The sequence below is a fragment of the Natator depressus genome, chromosome 2, assembly GCF_965152275.1.
Source record: "Natator depressus isolate rNatDep1 chromosome 2, rNatDep2.hap1, whole genome shotgun sequence".
NCBI lineage: Eukaryota > Metazoa > Chordata > Testudines > Cheloniidae > Natator > Natator depressus.
The window spans coordinates 60,315,225-60,339,688 of NC_134235.1; the positions used below are offsets into that span (position 1 = coordinate 60,315,225).

General features: G+C 43.7%; 1 protein-coding gene across 1 annotated transcript; it reads left to right on the forward strand.

Moving 5' to 3' along the window:
• The first annotated feature begins 20,003 nt into the window (after positions 1 to 20,003).
• On the forward strand, positions 20,004 to 22,071 carry CRH (corticotropin releasing hormone). Its single transcript, XM_074943064.1, has 2 exons — positions 20,004 to 20,411; positions 21,058 to 22,071. The coding sequence occupies exon 2, from the start codon at positions 21,061 to 21,063 to the stop codon at positions 21,583 to 21,585; it is 525 nt and encodes a 174-aa protein (XP_074799165.1). The 5' UTR covers positions 20,004 to 20,411; positions 21,058 to 21,060; the 3' UTR covers positions 21,586 to 22,071.
• Positions 22,072 to 24,464: the final 2,393 nt, after the last annotated feature.

Here is a 24,464-nt window from a genome sequence, read left to right on the forward strand (position 1 = left end):
TTTGGGAAAAGAACTCAGGGAGCACATTTTTGAAATTCATTCAAGAGTGAATACATAAACTGATCTTGACATGAATTTAGAGTAGGATTCAATTGTAAGTAGGTGCTTTGGGAAGAAGATGCTTTTCACAAAAAATAAATTAACTAAAATAGTCGTAAGAAACTCTTGAGGAAATTAACAAGAAGAGCGAGGGGTTGTTTGCTTATTGAACAGCATGTTAACCCTTTTCGACTGGAAAACTTGATACCGAAAACTTACACTGAAAGAAGTTAGTGTTCTGAATCTGGGGTTGGGAGCCAGGAACTCCTGAGTTCTGTCACTGATTGAAGGCTTTGTCTAGCTCAAGTAAGGAGGTGTATTTGTAGAATATGTTAACCAACAGATTTTAATTAACTTATTTTAAATCCCTACTCTAGACAGGACAAATTGTAATTAACCATGTTAGTTGCATCTAAACACATATTAGCTGGTCATGGACAATATTAGGCTCCCCACTAGGGTTCACCTTGAAGAGTTAACATGTTTTAAAACTACAATTTACCTTGGCCACACTAGGATTTTCACACATGTTAAACACACACCTTTCTCCCTAATGGAGACAAGGCCTATAAGTGGACTTGGGCGAAGGGCACGGATCAGCGTTCATGTTGCGCTCCCAGTCAGTATCTGGCCCAGGCCAGGGAAGCTAATGATCTAACCAGTGGAACAAATCTGGCGATGAATTCTGGTCATGTGCCATCTGAGTCATGTTGTGCATATGCTAAGAATAAAAAGTGGACTTGGGCAAGTCACTTCACTTCTATAGCTCCATTTTCCAATCTATAAAATAAACTTGCTTGTTTACCTCACAGGGGTTTTATGAATGAATCAGCAAGCTAATCAGAACATTTTCAAAGTAGTACACAAACTAAGTATTACCTCTCAAATTATAACATAAGGTAATAAAGTTAAATTTTGGATGTAATGAGAATTATTTCTCTTAAGTAAATACTGAGGACCTGTTTCTGATCTGATTTACACTGAAGGTATGTCTACACTACAGTGGCACAGCTGTGCTGCTGTAATACTGTCGTGTAGACACCTCTCATATCAACAGAAGGGGTTTTTCCATACATGCGTAGAAGGTAGTTAATTCATTTCTCCAAGAAGCAGTAGCTAAGTCAATGGAAGAATTCTCCTACCAACCTAGCCATGTCTATACTGGGGGTTAAGTCGATCTAACTATGGCACTCAGGGCACAAAGTTTTTCACAGCCCTGAGCAATGTGGCTAGGTTCATCTAATTTTTAAGTATCGATGAGGCTTCAATAACTAAAGACAGGTTTCAGAGTAACAGCCGTGTTAGTCTGTATTCACAAAAAGAAAAGGAGTACTTGTGGCACCTTAGAGACTAACCAATTTATTTGAGCATGAGCTTTCGTGAGCTACAGCTCACTTCATCGAAAGCTCATGCTCAAATAAATTGGTTAGTCTCTAAGGTGCCACAAGTACTCCTTTTCTAATAACTAAAGAGTAACTCCACTGACATCAGTAGAGTTACACTGGTGTAAGTGAAGGCAGAATAAGGCCTGAAAAGACCAAGTAAGTCTTTAAAGTGCGTGAATGCTCTGAGAAGTGACTGGTACAAAAGGTACCATCTTGCTCAACACGCAAATGCACAAGGGAAATCCTTGTCCTTGGGTCAGATTTTTCCTTGACTTCATTGAGGTTGTATGGGTATCAATCAGGGAAGAATCTGTACCTCTGCCTCTAAGATTAGAATTGGGATCTCTGAGCCGTGTTCATTGCATTAGGCAGTTCCATTGAATCCGATGGAGCTACGCTTATTTACATCAGCTGAGGAACTGGCCTCATGTTTTCAAGTGTAATAAAGCCAAGTGTTCGCATGAATTTGCTAACAAATCAAGGTAATTGGGTTCTTTAGTCAGGAATGAGATGACAGCTTTTACTGTACTTCAAATCAGTCCCAATTACTGTAAATACAATCATGCTGAAAACATTAATTAGAAGAATCTGAACCATTAGAGATGTAGAGTCCCCTGAGAATGACTAAATAACATGCCAAAAAAAAAAAAAGATGGCTGATTAGAAGCATTCTCTGGTGATATCCATCTGTGAGCTCCAAGAGACACCAAACAAACAGGGTACAAAGAAAGCAGAGATCATAACGCAGGAAGACTTATATGGGACCACATTTACATCCTCCCTGTATACTGGCCAGTGGGTTACACTGGGGTGGAGAATAAACTGCAACCCATAGAAGGACTTAGGAGTGGCCATACCACCTCTGCAAGTTCAGGAACTAAAGGATCACTCCTGGCTGCCCCCTTGGGTGGCTCTGGGCTATAAAAGACTAGATTGTACGGTCCTGTTTTAACTCCAGTTAATTGATTGTAAGTGTTAGTCCAAAACACTCCACAAATATTTCATCCATGACGCAAACTTTTGTAGTTTGCCCTAGCCTGAGCCTACTGCTACTAGCCCTGCAGCAGCTTGTATCTCCTCTCCCTCTCTCACCACAGGATGGGCTTTTAAAGGTCTCAGGTAGCCCTTAATGGGACTCCGGTGTTCCTAATTGACCTGAGGTAACCCCTCAGCTTATAGGAGAAAGGGCCTTTATCATTCTAGACCTAATGCGCCCATCCACTTTCCGGAACCCAACGGGACCACTCTCTTGCAGCCGTCCAGCCTGACTATGTCACACTATAGATAAAAATATGACACAATACAGCGTATTTCTTAGTTTAAACTCGGTAATACTCTAGCATTTTGTCTGCTTACTACAATAAAACCTGCTATTGTATACGGGAAAATAAAAACAGGCTCATTCATCAGCCGCTTATGAAAATTTCATTTGGAGTGCATTATTACCTGATTGTTCAGGAGCTTTTCTGACAATTCCCTGACCATTAATCATGATGTTATGTCCTATTAGCTTGCTCTCAGTTCTTGAGTAAAAGTCTTTAGAGGGCTCTTTTTATAGAATAAATGAAGCTGGTGATGGAGACTTCACACACAAAGGCGATCTTTCCTTCCAGGTTCTTCTTTAAAACCATCAGCGGATAGCTGGTACAGGTAACTAGTAACTTAAAGTTCTCAGCTGATGGTTGTTCATCTTCCGCTGTAAGCAGAGGGTGTGGTCTCTGCCCAGTTTGCTTTGGACAAATCTATGTCACAAGGCCACTGCCAATGCTCGCCTGGTTGCTCTCAACAGAGAAATCGCTTCCCTGCTCAATGTTGTTAGAGTTCCCTTACCCTTCCATTGGAAGTGGAGCTGTCGTCTGGGTGGCAGCTACAGGACTGGAAGCAGATCTAAGTAGCTAGATTGCCCGTTTCAACTGGACTCCACAGGAGCAGGGCTAAGTCAGATTCAGGGTATTATATCAGCTTCCTCTGACAATAACCCTACTATTGTTTAGCTGTAGTGCTATTTCCACCTTCTTCCCAAAGACTCTAGCCAATCAGAAACAAGGAGTGAGCAAAGCAATTCCTTTACTTACATTTTGGCCTACAACTGGTATTCAGCATCTAGTACATTTAGAAATGTAGCTGGCATAGCAGCTAATAAAAATAGCCCCGAAGCCAAAAGTCTGGTAGCGATGGAGGTCTGGCTCTAAGCATGATATGATTCAGGCATTTTTTGGAGTGTGTTGCTTTAGTGTTCAATTTAGGAACAATGCAGCAAGGTTAACTCATGAATATTTGTGTATTATGTAGCTGTTTTGATTATACAGTTAGGAGAGGCAAGTGGTTCTGCCTGCAGCTGAGTAAAGTGTTTCAAAAATGCTAGAGGGTGCACTCTAGTGAGAAGAATATGTTACTGCTGCAATAAAACATTTGCTTGTTACTTTTCAGAACACAATACAGATTACACTCTTCCTTACAACATGGGCTTTAGGTAAAATAGCCGCATTACTTTGTTTAAAGACAGAAAGAAGTGTCCCAACCTATAATAGTTAAAAAACAGTCCTTGTATAATTAGCACAGCCCTATTTTGCATCATCTTCCCCCAGCTGAAAACAAATGGAGAAAATATGGTCAAGATACAGAACTTCAGAGTTCTTTCACTAGCTCTGTGCTCCCTTGCCCCATTTGTAGATTTAGGATGATTCAAGCTAGACAAATCATGCACAGCCAGTCCCTGTTCATGAAGAGGTAAGGGTTTCCTCAGCAAGAGTTATGAAGGGTTTTTTAACACTCTCACACTTAAAACTGGCACTGTAAGTATTTGAACTTGAAGTCTGAGCTTTATGGGGTAGCTTTGATTGGTCTTATGCCTCTGTTGGGATTAGATAAGCAGGGGGTCACTTTCTACAATGGCTGAGAGAATTAAGTCTTCCCAAAAAAGCCAACAGCCACAAAGACATTTTCCTAGAAGAACCAGGTTCCTGATAAATTCTACAACTTGTCCTTCAATCTAAGTCCAATTTTCTCATCATCTCACATAACCCAGGTGAGAGCGTTTATTAGAAAGGGCATGCACAGGCAGAGCCTAGCTGCCTCATTTAACTTTTGGTGTGGCATGGTTCCAGAGAGTTTTGGGAGAAGTGGCCTTCTGGTTATCTCTTACTGCTCCATCTCATGAAAGATAACACAATGCAGTGGGTTTAAGTAGATTGGAATCTTCAAGTGGTGACTCATGCAAGCTTAAGATTTGTTTTCCATGAAAGCATGTCCAATTAGAGCCTCAAGTGTTAGCACATTAAACACGAGACTGAGCACAGCTGAACCAAATAGGAGTGAATACTCACTGACGGTTGGCACCTTAGAGACTAACCCATTTATTTGAGCATAAGCTTTCGTGAGCTACAGCTCACTTCATCGGATGTAGCTCACGAAAGCTCATGCTCAAATAAATGTGTTAGTCTCTAAGGTGCCACAAGTCCTCCTTTTCTTTTTGCGAATACAGACTAACACGGCTGTTACTCTGAAACCTGTCACTGACGGTTGTGGTTTTTGCACAGTAGTGTTAGTTCATTCTCTAACAGTTTTTAGATTCTTGACTGGAAGGTACCAATGAAGCAGCAGCTATTCTTACAGATAGTAAGTGAAGCATCTAGTCGGCATAGAAGCCGCAACAAAGAAAATCAATGTAGGTGTAGTTCAAAGGACTCAGAGAAAGAGCCCAGTATTTTAGATGATGGTTTACCAGTTTGTGCCCTGAGAAATTGAGAGGCATCGTATCTTTTAGGGTGTATAAAATCTGTCCAGTTGTCTTACTACATTCCTGAGTGACAGCTCCTAGACACTTTCTGCCAAAATGGCATTAGTGGTACCTCACCACATGGTGAATACAGAACACCTCAATTCAGTCTCCTCAAGGGTACAGGAGGAGCATTAGAGATTTCTTTGGCAAAACCCAGGAAGGTTCATGTGCATGCGCACGTGCGCACGGGGGAAGGAGACATATCTGATCCAATGTAACCACACCAGCTATACTGCATAGGTGGAAGAGTTTAATAACCACAGTCACATTACACGACTTCTTGGAAAGATGACTCCATGTATTTTAGCCAATCAAGAGTCTAGAGGCTCTGGACCTCTGGGCTGGGTCAAGCAATGCATAGTCCAAGCCTCTTAGCAGGGTCAGACAGCAATTCACAGTCTATAGCTCTAGCCCTCTGGGCGGAGCAGTAGCAGTCTTTAGCTTCTGCCTTCAGGTGGGAGCAGACAGCAAACACATTTTAGGGGCCCACAGCCTCCTGGCTGTGATAGGCCACAAGCTAGGCACAGGCCTTCCAGCTTAGGGTGAGTAGGCTGCCACCCTAGGGGTGGGGTTGGTGGCAGGGCATTGGGGGATATGGGCGCACCCTTCTCCACCGAGTCCCAGCCCAGGGCCCTAACAGTAACAAGTAGTCCCACCACTGGGTCAGTGGGGAAGTCACCTAAACTTGCTGACTTGCTTTCTGGCATCACAACTGGATTAATGTCTGGTTTCCCAGGGCTACTTCCTACCACAGTCCAATGGCACAGCTCCATTGGCCACATGTCATCAGTAGCTGTTGGGTAGATAGCCAATGGTAGTCCTAGTAATGACTCTCTGTCTGGGTCCCTTCCAGTGGTGGGGCCTGGTTCAGAGGGCTTGAGATGTCTACCTTCTTCCCTGACTCATTCCCAACTGAGTTGTGGGGCCGTCTCTTTATACTTCCTGTCCCACCCTGCACTTCTCGCAGGGGTGGAGTCGTTTGGCTCCACCCACCAGAGGGAGTGTAGTGCTCCTTCACTGTCAGGCTCAGAAGGAGACCACTCTGCCTCACTATAGGGCCCAATCCTGAAAATGTCTAAGCACAAGTAGCCTTACCATGTACAAAAGCCGCCAAGTTCAGTGTAAGTAGTTATACAGATCCAAGTGTCGTAAGTGTCAGCAGATATCCATTTCCAGGTTAAATCCATATGGCACATGTCTGTCGACTTATGACATGGAAGGGGACGGTGGATGGAGTAGGAAAATAACTTCCCAGACCCCGCATGCCAGTAGACAGGTTCTGCAGGAAAGCATTAGGCCTCACTTCAGTTTTCCTGTCCTCTGCTAAGGTTTCCTCAAGCGTCTCACCAAGTTTAAATGATATTTTGGTACTTTTGAAGCTGCTCTCTGTTTTCATAGTGCCGATGATCAGGCTGGATTTGGCTAGGTCATGAAGGGGATGTCTACGCTGCAATTAAAAATCTGTGACTGGCCCGCCAGCTGACTTGGGCTCATGGGACTCAGGCTTCGGGGTTGTTTAATTGCAGACTTCCCCACCTCGCAGGGCCTGAACTTAGTCTTAGAGCCTGGACTCCCGCCCGAGCCCGGAAGGCTACAATGCATTTAAACAGCCCTGCAGCCCCAGCCTGAGTCAGCCAGCATGGGCCAGCTGTGGGTGTCTAATTGCAGTGTACACATGCCCTAGTGACTAAATCCCCTCCTGCAGATCAAAGACAAGGCACTCAAATGTTATGTTTGCTGGCAGAAATCAGGGGCCTGACGCTCTGCACTGTATGCACTGAGCGAATTGCCGGGCTGAGTACAGAATGGGCTGAATGCCATTTTGGCAAGTTCCATGCCACGCCAAAGAAGAAACGAGCAACTTGTAGGTCAGCTTCTTCTAAGACTTGTAGTGAGAAGTCTGAATATAGGCAGGTGGTCCTGCTTGGTTGCAAATAGCACCTTTGGCTTTCAGGACTTGGGGTCACAGCTTCTCAGAGGAAGTGCAGGCCTGCCCCACAGCTGCATCTCACAGCTCTTTGGCTGCTCTTCCACACATATACACCAAAGTAAGCCAAGAAGCATTATAGATATTGGTTTGCCCGCTGGTATTAACTTCTTGGCCTGGTACTTTACAAGTGATCGACTTAAGCTGTCACTAGAGCTACAAGCTAGGAAACCCCTGCTGGGCAGCAGCTGGTCCAGTAGTGTAACAGTCAGCCCTGTGATCCAACTTCAACTCTTGCAGTGGGTTAGCCTAGATGACCCTTGCAGTCCCTTCTGACTCTATTATTCTCTTCCCAATTCAGACAGATTCCTCCTCCTTGATAATCAGAATGGTGTTTATCAAGTCCTTTGCACTTTTGAAGACTCTAGTTTAATGGAACATGTGCCCCCAGTCAGACAATTTGGATGTTAGACGCCCCTAAAATGTTGGGATGTTCAAAGCCTGCTTTTTAGATTATGTCCAGGCCAAGTTTAATTAGCAGAGTTAGGTAGTAGGGCTCAGATGCTAGGACAAGCGTTCCCACTCCATTTAAAAATAGAATAAAATTTCACCTCTTCCTTCCCAAGGAGCATTGCTGCAGAGAAGAATGGCTAGGGAGCAGGATGTGCTCATTGAATAAACCCCAGGAACAAAAGAACAAACTCATCTTCTCTCTAAAGAGGGAGAGACCTTTCTAGCAGTAAACACAAGAGCATTTCTCACCCAGTGCTTTCATGTAGCCAGCTAGGTTTTCACTAAACACAACTTTCCAGGTTCCCATAAACGATTCACACACTATGCCGGACTTGCTAAGCAGATTTCCTGAAGACAGCAACTGGTGGACGGATAGTATGAGCTATCTAGCTGAGCTAATAGCTTTTTACATTTGCCCTGATCACATGACACTTTGTGAGAACCAGTAAGAAGGGACAACCTCAGGGAGTCTAATTGCTAGCATTTCACTTTGGTTTTTTATTGCAAAACCCAAGGGTTATTGCTGCTTGCAGTAAATACTTTAAATCTGGCAGCTCTAAAATCTAACCTTTCTCTATAATGTAGGGATTTTTTTTCCACACAGGAATATGTTGAAAAAAAATCATCCTTTGCTAACAAGAGCTGCAAAAGTCTTAAATGGACACTGCCAGCCTTTGTCAGCCCCAAAGTGCACCTACCTTAAAGAGACACTATCAGCTGAAGTAGGAATCCAAATTAGTCTCTTTTAATAGATGGGAAATCAATGATACTTTCAATGTACTTTTTGAAAGGAAAAAACCTTGGCCACTTTCTCAGCTTTCAAACCCTCCTGTCTAGGGACAAAGGCCTGATTCTGGGAGCTGCTGAGCGCAGCCAATCAGGAGCTGAGCATTCTCAGCTCCCCATGATGGGAGCTGAAGGTGCTCAGCACTTTCTAAGATGTACACATCACCTCACAAGCTCAGTCCAAAGCGCCACCCTATCTTAGCAAAACCCTCATCCAGAGGAGGCAGACTGATTCAGATACCTCAGTGTCTGGGACACCTCTGTGCTCTTGACATTAACCCTGGGGTTCTGGCCAAACTCCAGCCACTTGCCATCTCAATCCCCCTGCAGTTTCAACTGGATACAGTATTCATCTTCATTTTCCCGTCTAGACTTTTACCCATTGTACGGGGCTTAATGCTGGGGGATGCAGGACTTGTTGACTCTCTTTGACTGCTGTGGAAATTGAGGGCAGTCAGCAGCACCTTTCTGGCGATAGTCAGCACCTTTCTGGGGATGTTCAGCACTTTGCAGGATTGGGCCCATCAGCATCTGTTGTGGGTACATTTCATGGGTGGCTAAAGTTATCCTTCTATGTCCCTTTCCTACTTTGAAGGCATAATTGGTTAATATTTGCAAAACAATCTGAAGTCCTCGGATGGAAGGTTGCTATAGACATTCAAACTTTTCTTCTTATTATTGTTGCCCCTCTGCTGATCAACTGAAAATGTTCTGTCCTTGCAGTGCAACTTCCTGCTGGAGGAGAAATATGTGATATTTACACATAATGTACCAGTTCTGCAACAAAGGTGATCACAAACATCATGCAAATATCCTTCCAGGGTCTCAGCTCAATGATCTCACCAATGCCTATCTCCCAGGGAAAAACTCTACCTCAAGAATTACCTCTTGTTAGCGAGATTAAGGCAGAGAGAAAGCTCCCTGGCTGCAGATCTCCACCAAAAAAAGAACAGCATCAGCAAACCAACAACAATTCAGAATTTCTTGCAGTGCTTAGAAACTTGTTCACACACTAAGAAAAAGACCTTGTAAGGCTATACGTAACAGCGCCATCTGATTACCCTGACCCTAAAGTTTTGATTGACTATTATTACTTTGGCACATTAGGGAAATTTAAGAAAGCCATTAAACTCATTAAACACAAGATTGCTAAACTTGCTAAGTTTTCTAATACCATAAGTCTAGACAGGTTTGAAAGCACAGCAGAAATATTAAATGTGTATGTGTGTGCGGGGGGCACATTGGAACAGGAAGAAAGTTTGTAAAGATACTAGATCTGCTGAAAAAACTAGAGGAGAAGCCAGAAGGGCCCAATGACTGTCATCAATGATGCAAGAGATAGGTTATGCCAGGGCAGAGAAATGTCATATCGAACTATGTAACATCAGAGCACAATCATTATAGCTGGTGAATACACTTAGTCACATTCTGTTTGATATTAGGGAAATTAATGGCAAAAATACTGTTTTCTGATATGTTACTTAGTGCAGCACTTCACATACTCTGGAGTTTCAGGATTGGGTCACAAATTATTTGTTGTTGAGTTTTAAATGCTTTGACAGTAGCACCATATTGATGGCTACATAAAATAGCTGAGGCAAACAGTAAAGCCCCACAATAAGCTCAGTGAAAATGGAAACACTTTGAGACCTTTGTGTGGGATTAAGTAATGGATATTGATCATTTCTTTCCATTTATCTGCTGTTCTTTTGTTTTTCTATATTGTACTATGTCTCTGGTATCCTTTCATTCATTTTCTCCATATTATAACCTACACCAATACTTCAGATGTCAAAGGCTCTCATTAAAAAAAATCCTGCATCTGGGATCTTCAAGCTGTGCTAGCTTTGTTTTCTTTTCATAAAAATTCAGTGTTTCAAAAATTATTGACTTTTACATAGGCAACTGGTTCAAATAGGTGTCTGATGATCCACTACATCAGAGACCATAAAGTAAAGCAGCCGCCAGTTACCTTCTTGCTCCTCAGTTTATGTATTTATTATTAATTATTATTTATTTATTTGTACTGGAGTAGCACCTAGTAGTTCCAGTCATGAACTGGGACTCCATTGTACAAACATGGAACAAAAAGCCAGTCCGTCTCCTAAAGAAGTTACAATCTGTGGCATGAGTGGGAGCAATTAGTCTCCTGAGACTCCACTTTCAGCAACATGCACCTGTTGCTGAGTGCACGCTAGTCTTAGCACAGAGAGACTTTGATCCTTCTATTTTTTAATAATCAACTAATAGTGCATGAGAGAGGTTTGCTCCTTTCAATATGCAGGCATCTGAATTTCTAATTGTTTAGCATTAGTCACAAGTTAAGTATGACAGAGGAGATGCTATACATAGTTCACTGCCTAGCCACTCAAAAACGATAGTGTGTTTATATTTCCTCCTATATTTGCTGATTTAAAAGAAGTAAGCTGACAGTTGCAATACTGCCAACCCCAAGTGTTCAAAAATCATGATTCAGCCTCTCCCTGCCCCAATCATGAGATTGGCTTAAAAATCACAAGATTTTAAAATTATAATAAATGTAGGGGTTTTTTATTTGCCTTTTGAGCCTCAAGGGTGCACTCTGGTCACGTTTTCAAGCTTTTCTCTACAATCAGCTAGAAAGTTATCAGTTTTTCTAGATGAAAGCTGAGATTCTCACATAATCACAAGATTGCAGGGGCTGGGGCTTTAAGGAAAACACTATATTTCCCAAGGTTCACAATAAAAATCACAAGAATTACCAGTGCTGTGTGTGTGTTTACCTATATTCACTTCTTTACTTCCCAGCCTCTCTCCCTCTTTCTGTGTGCACTATATTATATCTATCTATCACATATTACACCCCGGGGTGAAATCTTGGCCCCACCAAAGTCAGTTCAGCCAGTACTATCTGTATTTGCATCTCTCTCTCTCTCTCTCTCTCTCACTCTCTCTCTCTGTGTTTGTGTGTGTGTGTAAATGTCACATTTATTTCACTTTGTTTCCAGCATCTTTTTTCGGTCTTTCACTCCTCAGGGGCAACGTCCCAGTTTGGAACGCTTCAAATCTCATCTGAAATTTCCTCACAGCCAATCTGATCTGCTATAATTTTTCTTTCAAGATATCTGTAATGTTTGGTAAGCACTCTAAAGAGGTATGTTTGTAGGTGAGAAAGCACAGCTCAAGTAGCCAGCTCAGAATGAGCCTGCTCAGCTTCTGGAAAATGTGAGGTCACCATGCTCAAAAGTTTATCATGAGTATTAGCAAAGTTACTCCCATACAGGCATGATATCATCTCAATAGCATAGTCATTCCCACATTTGTAATATGGCAGCTGGTCTTACAGATAAATACAATAAATGCCACTGTTATTACCAACTAACAGAGCACTACTAACAGGCTTGGTCCTGAACACATATGTAAAAAGATATAGTCCCTGTCCCAGACCAGAAAAGGACCCAATAGGGAGATAGCAAATTATTTTCTGGAAATTGGGTGTGCAAGGAGGCATAAGTTATGGATCTCCAAATCTATTTTAGGTAGATCTGTGTATCAGTCAGACCAAGACACTGACGTTTTCCTGTTGAACAGTTTCTCATTACCTATTTGGGGGTTGGTAGGAGATTGCCCAAGCTAATCTCAGCTGTCTCTAGTGGCAAAAGTCCAGTGTGATGCATTAGCAAGGGCCTTTAATTTATCCCAGTGCTGAGAACAGGGCTCTGAGTGAGGCAGACTGGGATTTGCAGCAAGGGCTGGAATGGGGGCATTGGTTCTTAAAGACGTACAGTTTAAAGATATATTTGGGGATCAGATGGGAAGCTCCATTTACAGACATGGATGTGAGCACCCAAGCAGGCACCCACACTCTGTAAAATCTGTGAGCCAGAGTGTGTAACTGTCCAAACTCCCAGATTTAAGAGCTCTGTTAAGTCACCGAGTTTTGAAAATTGGACCAACAACTTAACTCGTTGCCAAAATATAATGAGCCAGATTCTGCCCCATTTGAAATCATTGGCGGTCACAGAAGTAACTGGTGACCCAAACCACCCCAATGACCCTTAAGAGATGACTATTTTTCATCCAGATGTTTTAACGGGATAGAAAATGTATCATTTCTCTGTGGTTTTACGGTGTTCAGTCATTTATCTTGCTCGCCCAGGCACAATCACGCTGCAAAACATTAGTGTGATTTGTTTTTGCAATGTGGGAACTCTATGAGCCAAGTGTGGGCTCTTCTCTGACTCAGTCCCCCCAGCCACAATGGTGTGTGTGTGTGGAGGGGGAGGGGAACTATTAAAGGATCCTTACCTCCCGGTGGCAGAAATTTAAGACTGTGATAGGCCTGGGAGGAGACAATTTCAGATTTCCATCTAGCTCTTCACTGCTGGCCCAGAGTTCCCCGTATTATTTCATCTGTCCTCCCCGTTCATTTGCTGTACATGCTCAGAAAAAACGCTGCTTTCACTCGTTGCAGCTGATGCCTTTTAATGTTGAAACACTGACCCAGAATCAATGTCTAGCAGCTGCTCAAAGTATAGTAAAGTGCCCCTCCCTTCTTACCCTCAGATTGAGACCATCATAGCTCAGGCCTTGCCAGGTTCAAAAGTGAGTGTGCTTCGCTCACTTCTACACCGGCCATTTCTTCTTCGTAACAGCTCCCTTCATTAGATACATCAGCTCACACCCTGCAGTCCTTACAATGGGTCAGATTATGAACTCAGTTACATCGGTGTAAACTGGAGTAACGTCATGGATTTCAGTGGTGTTGTTCCAGATTTACATCAGTGTAACTGACATTAGAATTTGGCGATTAGTCCTTACGCTGGCATCTGTGGGAGAGTGGCCCAACTAAAGTCTGATGGTTTGGGCCCTGAGGTTGCAAACATGGAGCGAGATTTGCCTTATTGTAAAATATCTGCAGACACAAAAGCAAGCCCTGAATACAAATGACTTTAATGCTTTCACAGGACACTTACTTGATGGATCCTTTTGCTATTATCAATAACCGTAAAATGATTAGTTCCTGCAAAATTATCAGTAATGGCCGTGGAAGCTCACAAATGTACCCTCCACACCTTCCCCATCCATTATCTGAGTGCAAGAATAGCAAATTAAATTCCTTATGAGGTAAATATAAAGGTCAGCTGCTGCCTCTCTAGATAGGGGCTGTCAAGAGGGTAGAGACATATTCCTTTCCAATGCTCAGAGGCTGAGTCTTCTTCCTGTCTAAGTTTACAGCCTCCTTTTGCCAGTCAGAATTAGGTGGGTACTGTGAGGCCCTTGTATTCTTATCATGATACAAGGGAACTAAGCACATGACTCCCATGAACACTAAAGGGAATTGCACAAAGAAATGGTAAGCCTTCTGCTCCAGTGGCTCTGTGCACAGGGCATGCTAGAGCTCAAATAGACACTGTGGGCTTCATTCAGAAATTCCCGGGTGAAGCTCTCTGGCCAGGCTAGATGATCATAATGGTCTTTTCTGGCTTTCAACTCTATGAACTGGAGCAAGGGTTTATCCCACCCAACAATTACTCCAGCTGTCATGGGATCAAGGACGTTTTGAGTCTGATTTTCAGTGGGGCCTCCACTAGACCTGCCCTTCCGTGGGCACATTATAAAACCATCAAAACAAATATCATCCTGTGAGGAAGGACAATCTTTTGGTTGAGATACTGGACATAAGCTCAGGAAATCTGAGTTCTGCCACAGACCACCTGTGTGATCTTGGATAAATCTCTTAATCTTCCTATGCCTCAGTTCTCCATTGGAAAAATAGGAATCATACTTCTCTACCTGGCAGGGAGGATATGTTATTTAAAACACAGGCAGAGCTCTGATACTGGGGGAGGTGCACCATAGAGAATCCCAGGAAACACCCAAAATAAAGACTTTCCAAAATGAAATTATTTTAAATTGGCTTTAAAATGAATTAAAACTGGACAAGAGGGGGAGCATTCCCAAGCCCTTTGCTCTCAGATGAAAAGACAAGGGGCCAAATCCTGAGGTCCTGACTCAGTTTTTACTCAGTCTTTACCTTGACAATGTCTCTTTAATCAAATTGCTCTAAGATTAGCTTGGAAAGCTCCTCCCCATAAGCTAAAATGTGAAGAATGGGCAGATGCCGTCCCTTTAAAATGACTTATCACCCTCCCTCGATAATAAAATATTCTGTACCTTAGTCTTTTTTCCCTAGTCCACCTGGAAATCCACTACATTTTAGATTTGTGAACACTAATATCAATAGTGGATTAAAAAAACCGTAAGAAAATGTAGCGTACTCATACATCATTGTATATCAATGAATGCAGCCACAACAAAATCATGAAGAGATATACCGCACTCACCTGAAAGTAATATGTCTTATTGGATATAATGCTTTAGAATTGCCTTCTTGTCACTCAGCTGTGTTAGAGGTTTGACTGTATGGACTTAGCATAACTATGGAATATAAAATCCGTGCTCATGGGCCACAGTGATATGAGATGACATGGAGATGTTTGCTATGACTAATGGTATCAGGGAACCAGCCTTACAGTTAAATTCTGCCCCTAGATTTGTAATGATAAGGAATATATTCCTTTTTTGTAGTAAACTAAACAATTGAAAGGCAAATCAGCCTTCTAGCATGTTGTGATAGACTTAAATTCTACCATCTTCCAAAACATATGGGGTCAGATCTGTCACTGGTGTTACACTATTAACTTCAGTAGTTATACCAGGTTTAAATTTGGTCCATATATTTTCAGATCCATGGGTTTTTTAAGACCACTTACTGTGTCTGTGCTTATTGAAGCTAGCCAGACGATGGACTTGATAACGTCTTAGGTCTTTTCCATTTGTAGATATTATTATTCTTTTATGATTCAGAACTCTGAAAATGGCATGTCTGAACCCATAATGGGAAGAATTAGTATAATATTAAAGCTTTTCATATAGTAGCCATAGGGAAAAAAGGAAACTCATGAATATGATATAACTGATATTTGCCTTGTTCCTATATTTGAACATTCCAAATAGTATCCAGGATGTCTCATGGACTAAGCTTTTTAAGGATTAACTGTGGAGACCCATGTGTTTCACCCAGGAACTAATTAATTTCTGGATAATGCTATTTGCACTTAGGAAGCCAATTCTGTATTTGAAAGATTGAAGGCGGTGGTTTGTCATCTATCTGGATATCATAGGTACTTTTATGGTCTCCATCATGGTATAATCATCACAATCTTTCATGTATTTAAATGTTTGCAATACCTACAACACATAATTAAAGACCCATCTCAGGGGAAACTATGGGTTAAAAATGATCATATTTGCTCTGTAGCAAGTATGTGTGAAAATACAAACCCTACTCAAAGGGAAGGATCATCTAAAACAGTGGCTCTCAATCTTTCCAGACAACTGTACTCCTTTCAGGAGTCAGATTTTCTTGTGTATCCACAAGTTTCACCTCACTTAAAAGGTACTTGCTTACAAAATCAGACACAAAAATACAAAAGTTCCACAGCACTGTATTACTGTAAAATTACTTACTTTCTCATTTTTACCATATAATTATAAAATAAATCAATTGGAATATAAATATTGTACTTACATTTCAGTGTATAGTATATAGAGCAGTATAAACAAGTCATTGTCTGTATGAAATTTTAGTTTGTACTGACTTCACTAGTGCTTCTTATGTAAAACTGTTGTAAAACTAGGCAAATATCTAGATTAGTTGATGTACCCCTTAGAGGACTTCTGTGTACCCCCAGGGGTATATGTACCCCTAGTTGAGAATCACTGATCTAAAGAGCATGCCAAGGGGCAGTACTCTTGCAAGGTGCAGGCTTATGCCAATATTGAGCAACCTTTCCCAATCTACATGCTAGTTTCACTGTCACTAGCATTCTTTTGAGGGGCGGGGGGATAACGTTGGCTGCAATATCTAACTTAAAAGATATCAAATATAAAATCTATTGGGTCAGATCTTGAGCTGGTTTCAATTTGCATAATTCCATTGGAGCTCATCCATTGTACTTGGACCCTCATTCATACCAGCACTTCGTCTTCTTTAGCTCTGTGATCACACTATAATAGGCTTCATGTCCTTTTCAAATATATCACAGACTGGAAATGGTGATGTTATGACAACAAACACCCCAGCTTGCATCTAGAGTCCCATTTTAATGAGTGCATCTTACATCCACTATCATTTGATCAAACTTATCTCCTGTTTCTGTGAACCACTTATAAACATCAGTGTAAGTTGTGGTATCATACTATAAAAACATCCAAATAGCTTCTTTTCTATTTACAAGATGCGTGCCTTTCTGTTTTTGTCATAATACGTGTTTCAGTTCATGACTGCCTGAGTTAACACACATTAATGGGCGTGCAAAACTGCCTGTGTTATGTTGTTATTTCTGTTTTTCCGGTTGTTTATTATATACATGTTTTGAAAAATAGCTTAGTGGATAGACACAATGGGAGCTAAGGGTGTGTAGTGCCTCTCGGAAGATGTTCAGCTTCTTGCTGGATCTGACCTCATATAATAAGCCTGTGCATTGCTAATTATTTTACAAACTTACTTTTGGGGCAAGATATTCCTATTGTTATGAAACTCTCATAAATGTTTATATGAGTTATTAATAGTAATATCTAGGGGGGCAACTAACATTGGGGGGCAGACTGTGCTAGATGCCAGCCAAACATACAGACAGAGACAGTCCTTGCCTCAAAGAGCTTGCAATCTAGACAAGATAAACAAAGACAGAGGGCTGGCAAGTTGCAATACCCAAGGTCAAGTTGCAATTCTGAATTATAATTACGGGTGGGCCCAAGACCTGATCAGCAGTTTGAACTAACAAAAACGTCTTGCATGTGGGTGGGGGTTTGATTCTTCCCATTATAAATGTAAGGTCCACTTGTGACATTTGGATTCAGGTCTGAATTTGGATTTCAAACACCTGCAAAGTTCAGGCATGTTCCTCTAGAGTGTAATGGGTTTGAAGATGCAGTCAGTGGAATTCTAAACTCAGAAGGCCAGATCATCAGCTGGTGAAAATCAGCATAGTGCAATTGACGTTAATGGAGCTGTGCCAACTTACACCATCAAAACTTGCCTTCTTTTGGTATGTTTATGCCTCATAGATAGGCTTTTTCATACATCCAACTGGAAACGTAAATCCATTTACCATTCAGATGTTTTTCATAATGTTCTCATCACCATTGCTAATTAAGACCCTGATTCAGGAAAGCATCTGCTTAAGGGCTTTCCTGCACTGGAACCCAATAAAGCTATTTGGGGCAAGCTTTTCCATCAAATATGCATTGACATCAATGGGGTTCTCCACACAGTTTAGAGGGCAGCATTTGGTCCCTTGTATTGATGTCTCTTGCAGCCTTACTTCACCTCCAGTTGGATCCTGATAGGGCCAAAGTGTGTTATCAGTGGGGACTGAATTCATGTAAATGAGATCAGAATTTCACCCAAGAGGATATCACAAATGAATTGCACACTTTTCCCTAAGAGCAAGTTTTGTTGTTGCAAGATCATTCAAAAAGAGAATTCCATCTGTGAGGAAGTAGGTGAACCAACACCAGGAACTCAGAAAAATATTTGCCAATATCTTTTTGAGTCAGTGATGTATTTTCCCCAAATTGCTGCAATATGAAAGTTCTCCTTTCACATAATCTTAATATAGTGTTATGCACTTTAATATTAGTTGTAATTTCACCTGCATAAGATGTATTCAGATTAGACTTTTGGCCCTAAGAGAATCGAGCCTCCCTTTTCTACAATCTTTGCACAGCGCCTAGCACAAAGGGGCGCTGGTTCATGATTAGGGCTCCTAAATGCTCCAGTAATACAAACAATAAAATAAAATAATACACCAGGGGACTGAAAGAACTCACTGACTCAAGGACTGAAATCCCTTTTCCCCAGTGGGATGGTATCGAACACTACCCTGTATTGACGTGCTTCAATAATAACATTACATTGACGTCCAGAAGGAGCGTGTGTGGTTACATTTCCCATTGTTACTGCAGTTTTACAATGATGCCTAGAGCACATTCCCCCCTCACCTTTGTTTGTTATACAGCTAAATAATCTGATTGTTTAATCCATTAAAACGACGTTGATCTTTGTCGTGAACTACGGGTGAAAAACCTCCACATACCAAGCAACAGTTAATCAACGGCATCATTTAAGCCCGAGTTAATCGAGGCTTCTTCTTTTTCTTACCATATATTCCTGGGGCTCTAGTTTTTGTTGGAGGCGCTACAGCAGCATCCGGCTCACGGCTGTGCCTAGGATGCATCCCTTCGCACTGCATCCCTTCACAGCCCTGCCTCACGGCCCGCCGGAGCTCTCATCAACTGCCTAAAGCGTGAAGGGCTCTTTTGATTACCGCCCAGCAAAGAAACAAGTGTATCATCAAACACAATAGTAGCATTTTCATCCAGACAACTGCCCTCAAATGCCGTTGAATGCGTTTTAACAGCCTTTCACTCATGTGCTGTTAATTTCTAGACGGCAAAACCCAGGGTCTCGTGACACTGACAAGATGTTTTCAATGGGAAAATAATGGCCGCATGGTATACACAAGAGGAGATAGATAGCTTGCCAGGCTTCTGTCTATCTGTAGATAGATTGCCAGGCTTCTGACTTCTCACGGATGAAGCAGCCAACAAAGGATAAGAAAAGTGGAAGTTTCCAATAAATCCCCATCGCTATATGTAGGTTGATTGACTGACTGTTAATACAGAAATTCGGGTCACAGGGTTAGTGTATAACCTAATGGCAACTGTCGCGTTTGCAGGGATTTTCTGAATGAGACACTTCAACAGACTTAGTGAGAACACTTCCTACCTGGCACGGATCTGATCGTCTCAGGTTAATTTCAAATGCAGGCGTTGATTTCTGTAACAGTAAGCATCCTGAAGCGGTAACGTTAGCCCTACGATTTGCAAAGACAGACACCAGCAAACCTGACACCCCAACAACAGACCTTGTGTTTCTCAGTTTGATGTCGCTTATGTGTTTTCAAACAGTAGGGTTCCCATAAAAACACATCCCTTCCTTAGTACGTGAGTCTCATTGGCTGGATTTTACCTCCCGCTTTACTGGAAATTTAACCCGAGTGTATGTTACCGATTGTTAAATTTTCAGAACAGCTAAGTGTGTTAAGATATTCAACTGGAGATTTGTACCTCGGACCTCTCATCTTCAGATAGCGATGGGAAACCTTCTTGGTAAAATATCACTTCAGGGTCCTTTATCGGGACTTTTCTATGGGGGTGTTGTACTTGTTCTTGTGTGTTCTTACATATAGATTGGTACTGGGGATGAGTTGTGTTGGCAATAGAGCAAACTCTGTCTCTAGTTCATTCTGACTATAACTTCGCTCGGGAAGGGATCGGGAGGTTGACAAAGCCAGGCTGCAAGCTCTGAATCTGATTAGCAGCCTTGCCCGGCTCTGGATCCGGGCTGACGGCAGGTACTTCTCAGGTGGGACTCGAGCGGAAAGTTTTCTACCCGCTTGGCCTTTCATAGTAAAAAGTCGGTCGCTGTTGCTTTCAGCTCCCGTTGGGAAATCTCATTCAAGGATTTTTGTCAATGGGAGAGCGCCCTGCTCCGCTCCCACGACCCAGCTCCGGCTGACGTCACCAAGGAGGCGATAAGTATCTGTTGATATAATTGGATGTGAGATTCTGGGTTGCGATAGCACAACTCGGCCCATCGCTGCTCCGAAAGGGCCCCCATGATTTATTCAGCAGTGGATCGGGGCACGCAATCGAGCTGTCAAGAAAGCGTCAGCTTATTAGGCAAGGGCTGCGTGATTCCAGAAGCGGGTCTACGCTATAAAAATCACGCACCCGGGCGCTGATTAGGAGAAAATCTGATCACAAGTTGGGGAAGAGACGACACGGGCAGAGTGACAGCGGGACCTCGGCAAGCCCCCGGCCCGGACCGCCTTCACCTGCCCTGGGACCCGGCCGCGGCATCTCCAAGGTAGGCAGCGGTCGCCGGCGTGCGCCGCAACAGAGCAAACTTCTGCCTGCCCCGGGGGCAGCTGCGGGGCTCTGACCAACGCGCGGCGGGTGGGTGCGGGCGCCCGGCTGCCGATCCTGCAAATGAGCCCGGCACACCCGCTGGCCTGGGGGCCCTGCGGGAGGGAGCAGTGACCTCGGCGCCGGCTGTAACGTTGCTTGGGAAGCAGCCAAGCCGCGGGAGGTTTTTAAATGGGACGCCTGCTCCCTGCCCAGCCCCGGCTGGCTGCCGTCACGCGGTGGCTCGCCGTGGTACCTGCAGCGCCGGGGCTTTCTCCTCCGCGGCCAGAGCTGGCCCCCGCCCGGGGCTGGGGCTTGCTCCGTTCCGCGCCTCTGAGGGGCTGGGGCCTCAGCCAGCGCTGTAAGCCCGCCGGAGAGGGAAACCTCTCCCCCTGCGCCTGGGGCAGGGCCAGAGACCGGGGGGCTCAGGGCGGGGCCGGGCCTTCAGCACCACGGAGAGCGGCCCGGGCGGCTCCCGCCCTGTGGTCGGCCCGGCAGGGCTGTGCGCTCCCCTGGCCGGCCAGTCTGACTCCAACGCGGCAGGTTTTCTCTCCCCGCCCCGCGCCTTCCCCTCCCCCCCCCCCCCCCCGCTTCTGTCCCCGTTGCAGATCATGAAGCTCCAGCTGTTGGTCTCCACAGGGATCCTGCTGGTTGCTCTCCTGCCCCGCCATGAGTGCAGAGCCCTCCGCGGGAGCCCCCCCGCCGCCCCCAGCGCGCCGCTGCCGCCGGATGCCCTCCCGCCGCCGCCGCCGAGCCTGCCCGTGCTGCTCCGCATGGGAGAAGAGTATTTCCTGCGGCTGGGCAGCCTCCACCGGAGCCCCGCCGCCTCCTCCTTCGCCCCCAGCAGCAGCCGCCTCCCGCCGGGCGCCCGGGCCACCAACTTTTTCCGAGCCGCGGGGCAGCCGCCGCCGCCGCTCCCCGAGCGCTCGCCCGAGCCTGCGGCGGGCCCCGGGGAGGGGGAAGCCGAGAGCCTGCCCCGGGAGGCGATGGCGAGGGGGAAGCGATCCGAGGAGCCCCCGATCTCCCTGGATCTGACTTTCCACCTCCTCCGAGAAGTCTTGGAAATGGCCAGAGCCGAACAGTTAGCCCAGCAGGCTCACAGCAACAGGAAACTGATGGAGATCATCGGGAAATGAAGCGGCTGCGCCTTGCCAAAGAGATCCTGCAGTCGGCACAACATTATACAGTATTATATACCATAGTGCTGCTCTGGCGTCATCTCTGTATTTTTATATAGCTTTAAACATAGAGGGTGTACACTGGCCAGAGCCCACGTCCCTTGGTTAGCATGCCCAGCCGTGTATCCCCGTGCAGTGACGAGACAAGTGTCATTCGTAACTTACCCGCCTTTATGTTTCCATTTCGAAGTTATTCTAGTGACATCGCTACTTTAGGATGGGGACAGCGGAAGAAAGGGTTCAAAGCAGCCTTTGGACAAGAGAGAGACTTTTCTTGTGGGGAAAGGTGTGTGTTTGTGTGTGTGTGTGTGTCTGTGGGGGGGGATCTCTGTAAGCTACTGCGAGTAACTTTTTCCTGTACCATTTCCGTAATAAAACATCTTTTCAGCGCTCGGTCAATTTTGGTGTGTAAGAGAATGTTTAATATTTATATTTTTAATAAAAGCTGCAAAGTAACTGTGGTTGTATAGACTTTCTTGCCTTGGGGTCTTCTAGATTCGGCAGGGGTTTCCTTTCTGTATGTATATATATATACATATGTATACATATATACATATATATATAAAAGCTATATATATAAAAGCTTTCCCTGAGCCATTTGTTTTGAGTTTTTTTACACCCACCCACCCATAACAGCGCTGAAATGAAACGGAGGATTGGCCAATACCTGCACGCTGAGAGCTCAAGCAGTGATAGGTGTAAAACGAGTGTACGTAAATTATAGGACCCAGCAACGGGCATATTGTGAGGATACAGCTAAGGGTATGGGTCTGTACAAGGACTTTATTGCAGTTCAAGGGTTTCGGGGATATTTATGCTTTCTCCCGATTATATTCTTTAACACCGCATGGACTCCCTGTGCAGAAAATGCATCCAACATGGTATACAGCTGCATTTTCACTATCCGCTCCCAAATTCAATTGTTTAACTCAGCTCTGTTAAAATAAAATGACTTCAAGCTAAAACCTGTCCTTCAAAAAGCCAGTCTAGCCCCCTCCCCGCTTTTCTTGTATCCAATTTAAACAAAATTAGTGCGGCTGTTCTAGGTTTACAGGAATGCTGTTAAAAAAAAACCGAGCTGGAAGATTTTTGCACCTGAGAACTATCTGACACGAAGTGTTGCGGGGATTAAGCCACATGCTTGGCAATGCCATTGGTGATTATTTTGTAAAGTTGAATGATTAACGTTGAAAAAACAATTTCTGTCCACGAGAAGAAACATTTCTACAAAACCCTTCAAACAGACATAAATGTGCTGGCGAACTTCACCCTAACTCGCTGTATAATCTATCGAGATGACAGATTTGAGCGAGCTGCTGTGTGTCCAGCAACTCAACCATCCCGTGCAGGACTAAACGCTTCTGGCGCAGGGTATAACGCCACAACAGCTCCGAAAGAGTCATTAGGGAAGACTGAAAGCCTTTTTGGACGGTCTAAACACACACAACGCCCAATCCTGCACTAACACGCTAACTCACTCACACTAGTGGGAGGTTGGGGGGCATGGGGAACGGAGAACTGGGTTAAATCGTGTTAACTTCAAAGCAGATGTTCCAATCTCTTGGGTGGAGCCCGTACTTGTAGGAAAGTCTCTAATTAGGGAATTACACCTCATACTCTGTAACATGCCCCGAAGGGTCTAGCGTGTGACTGGCCGAATGTGAATTTAACCCCAAAGAATTAAATTGCTCTAAAAGGAGGCTTCAGTCTCTGGAGAAAATTCTCCTCCTTGGGCTCTACACTGCCATCCTTGTGCGTAAGAACTTCCCATTGAATACAGCTGGAGTGTTGTGACTGGAGAGACGGTAGGATCTGGTGGACCTGCAATTAACACGAGTGAGCGTTGAGTTCGGGGATGCATCTGTGTGCAGGGGTGCCTTCTAGCAGCTAAATGCACTTTATGGTGTCATGCAACTGATTTTTAAAATGTTTGGTTTAAGGAAATCACTCAAGTGCTATTGATTTTGTTAAACACTGTTTAAATTCTCATATTCGCCTGAGTACGTGAAACGGACAGTTCCTTACTGGATTCATACATCTGTCGTATTTATGAAATCAGCTTTCTCCTATTATCTTATGAATCATCAGAAAAAAAGAGTTCAAAGAAGGATTTTGTGAAACCAATGAAGACAAGTCTGAGTCCTGGCTGCAAATATTCATTAAGAACAAAATCTTGTGGAAAAAACACAACTGGATGTGGTGATGAATTTTACTGTTGTTCAGTGAAGATATCTGTTAACTCTTAATATATACTTTGTTCTTTCAAAGCGCTGTACAAACATTAACTAACTGATCCTCAAACCCATCCTACATAGTCCCATTTTACAGGAGGAAAAACAGAAACAACAGAGATGGTAGGTAGGCTACATTGCAAACTGTTGTCAGAACTGGGCTTTGTATTCAAGAATTACTTGGCTCCCACATTAGACTATACTGCCTTCTGGCATTTATTAATCAACCATTTCATGCTATTGACTATGGTACCATGAAAAAAAATGTATGTCTTCACCGTCAGTCATGGTGCTATAAGAAGAGCTATGTATGCAGGGCCTGATCCAAAGCCCATTGAAGTCAATGGAAAGATTCCCCTTGATTTCAATGGGCTTTGGATCTGGCTCTTAGACCCTAACCCTGTAATGTATTTATGACTCTCAAAGAATACTGAACTCTTTCAGAGATGATGACAGTCAGCATCCATTAGGAAATACTCATACAGTATTCAATTCTGTAATAATTTTTCTAACTGTCCTTAGAGTGTTAGGGTTAGAAATCCTGATGCCCACGGAAGTCAGTGGGAAAACTCCCAGGATTTCACCTTCAGAATCAAGTGCAATGTC

Excerpts from the sequence above, each read along its gene's own strand:
- CRH (XM_074943064.1), top strand. The coding sequence starts at position 21,061 with ATGAAGCTCCAGCTGTTGGTCTCCACAGGGATCCTGCTGGTTGCTCTC.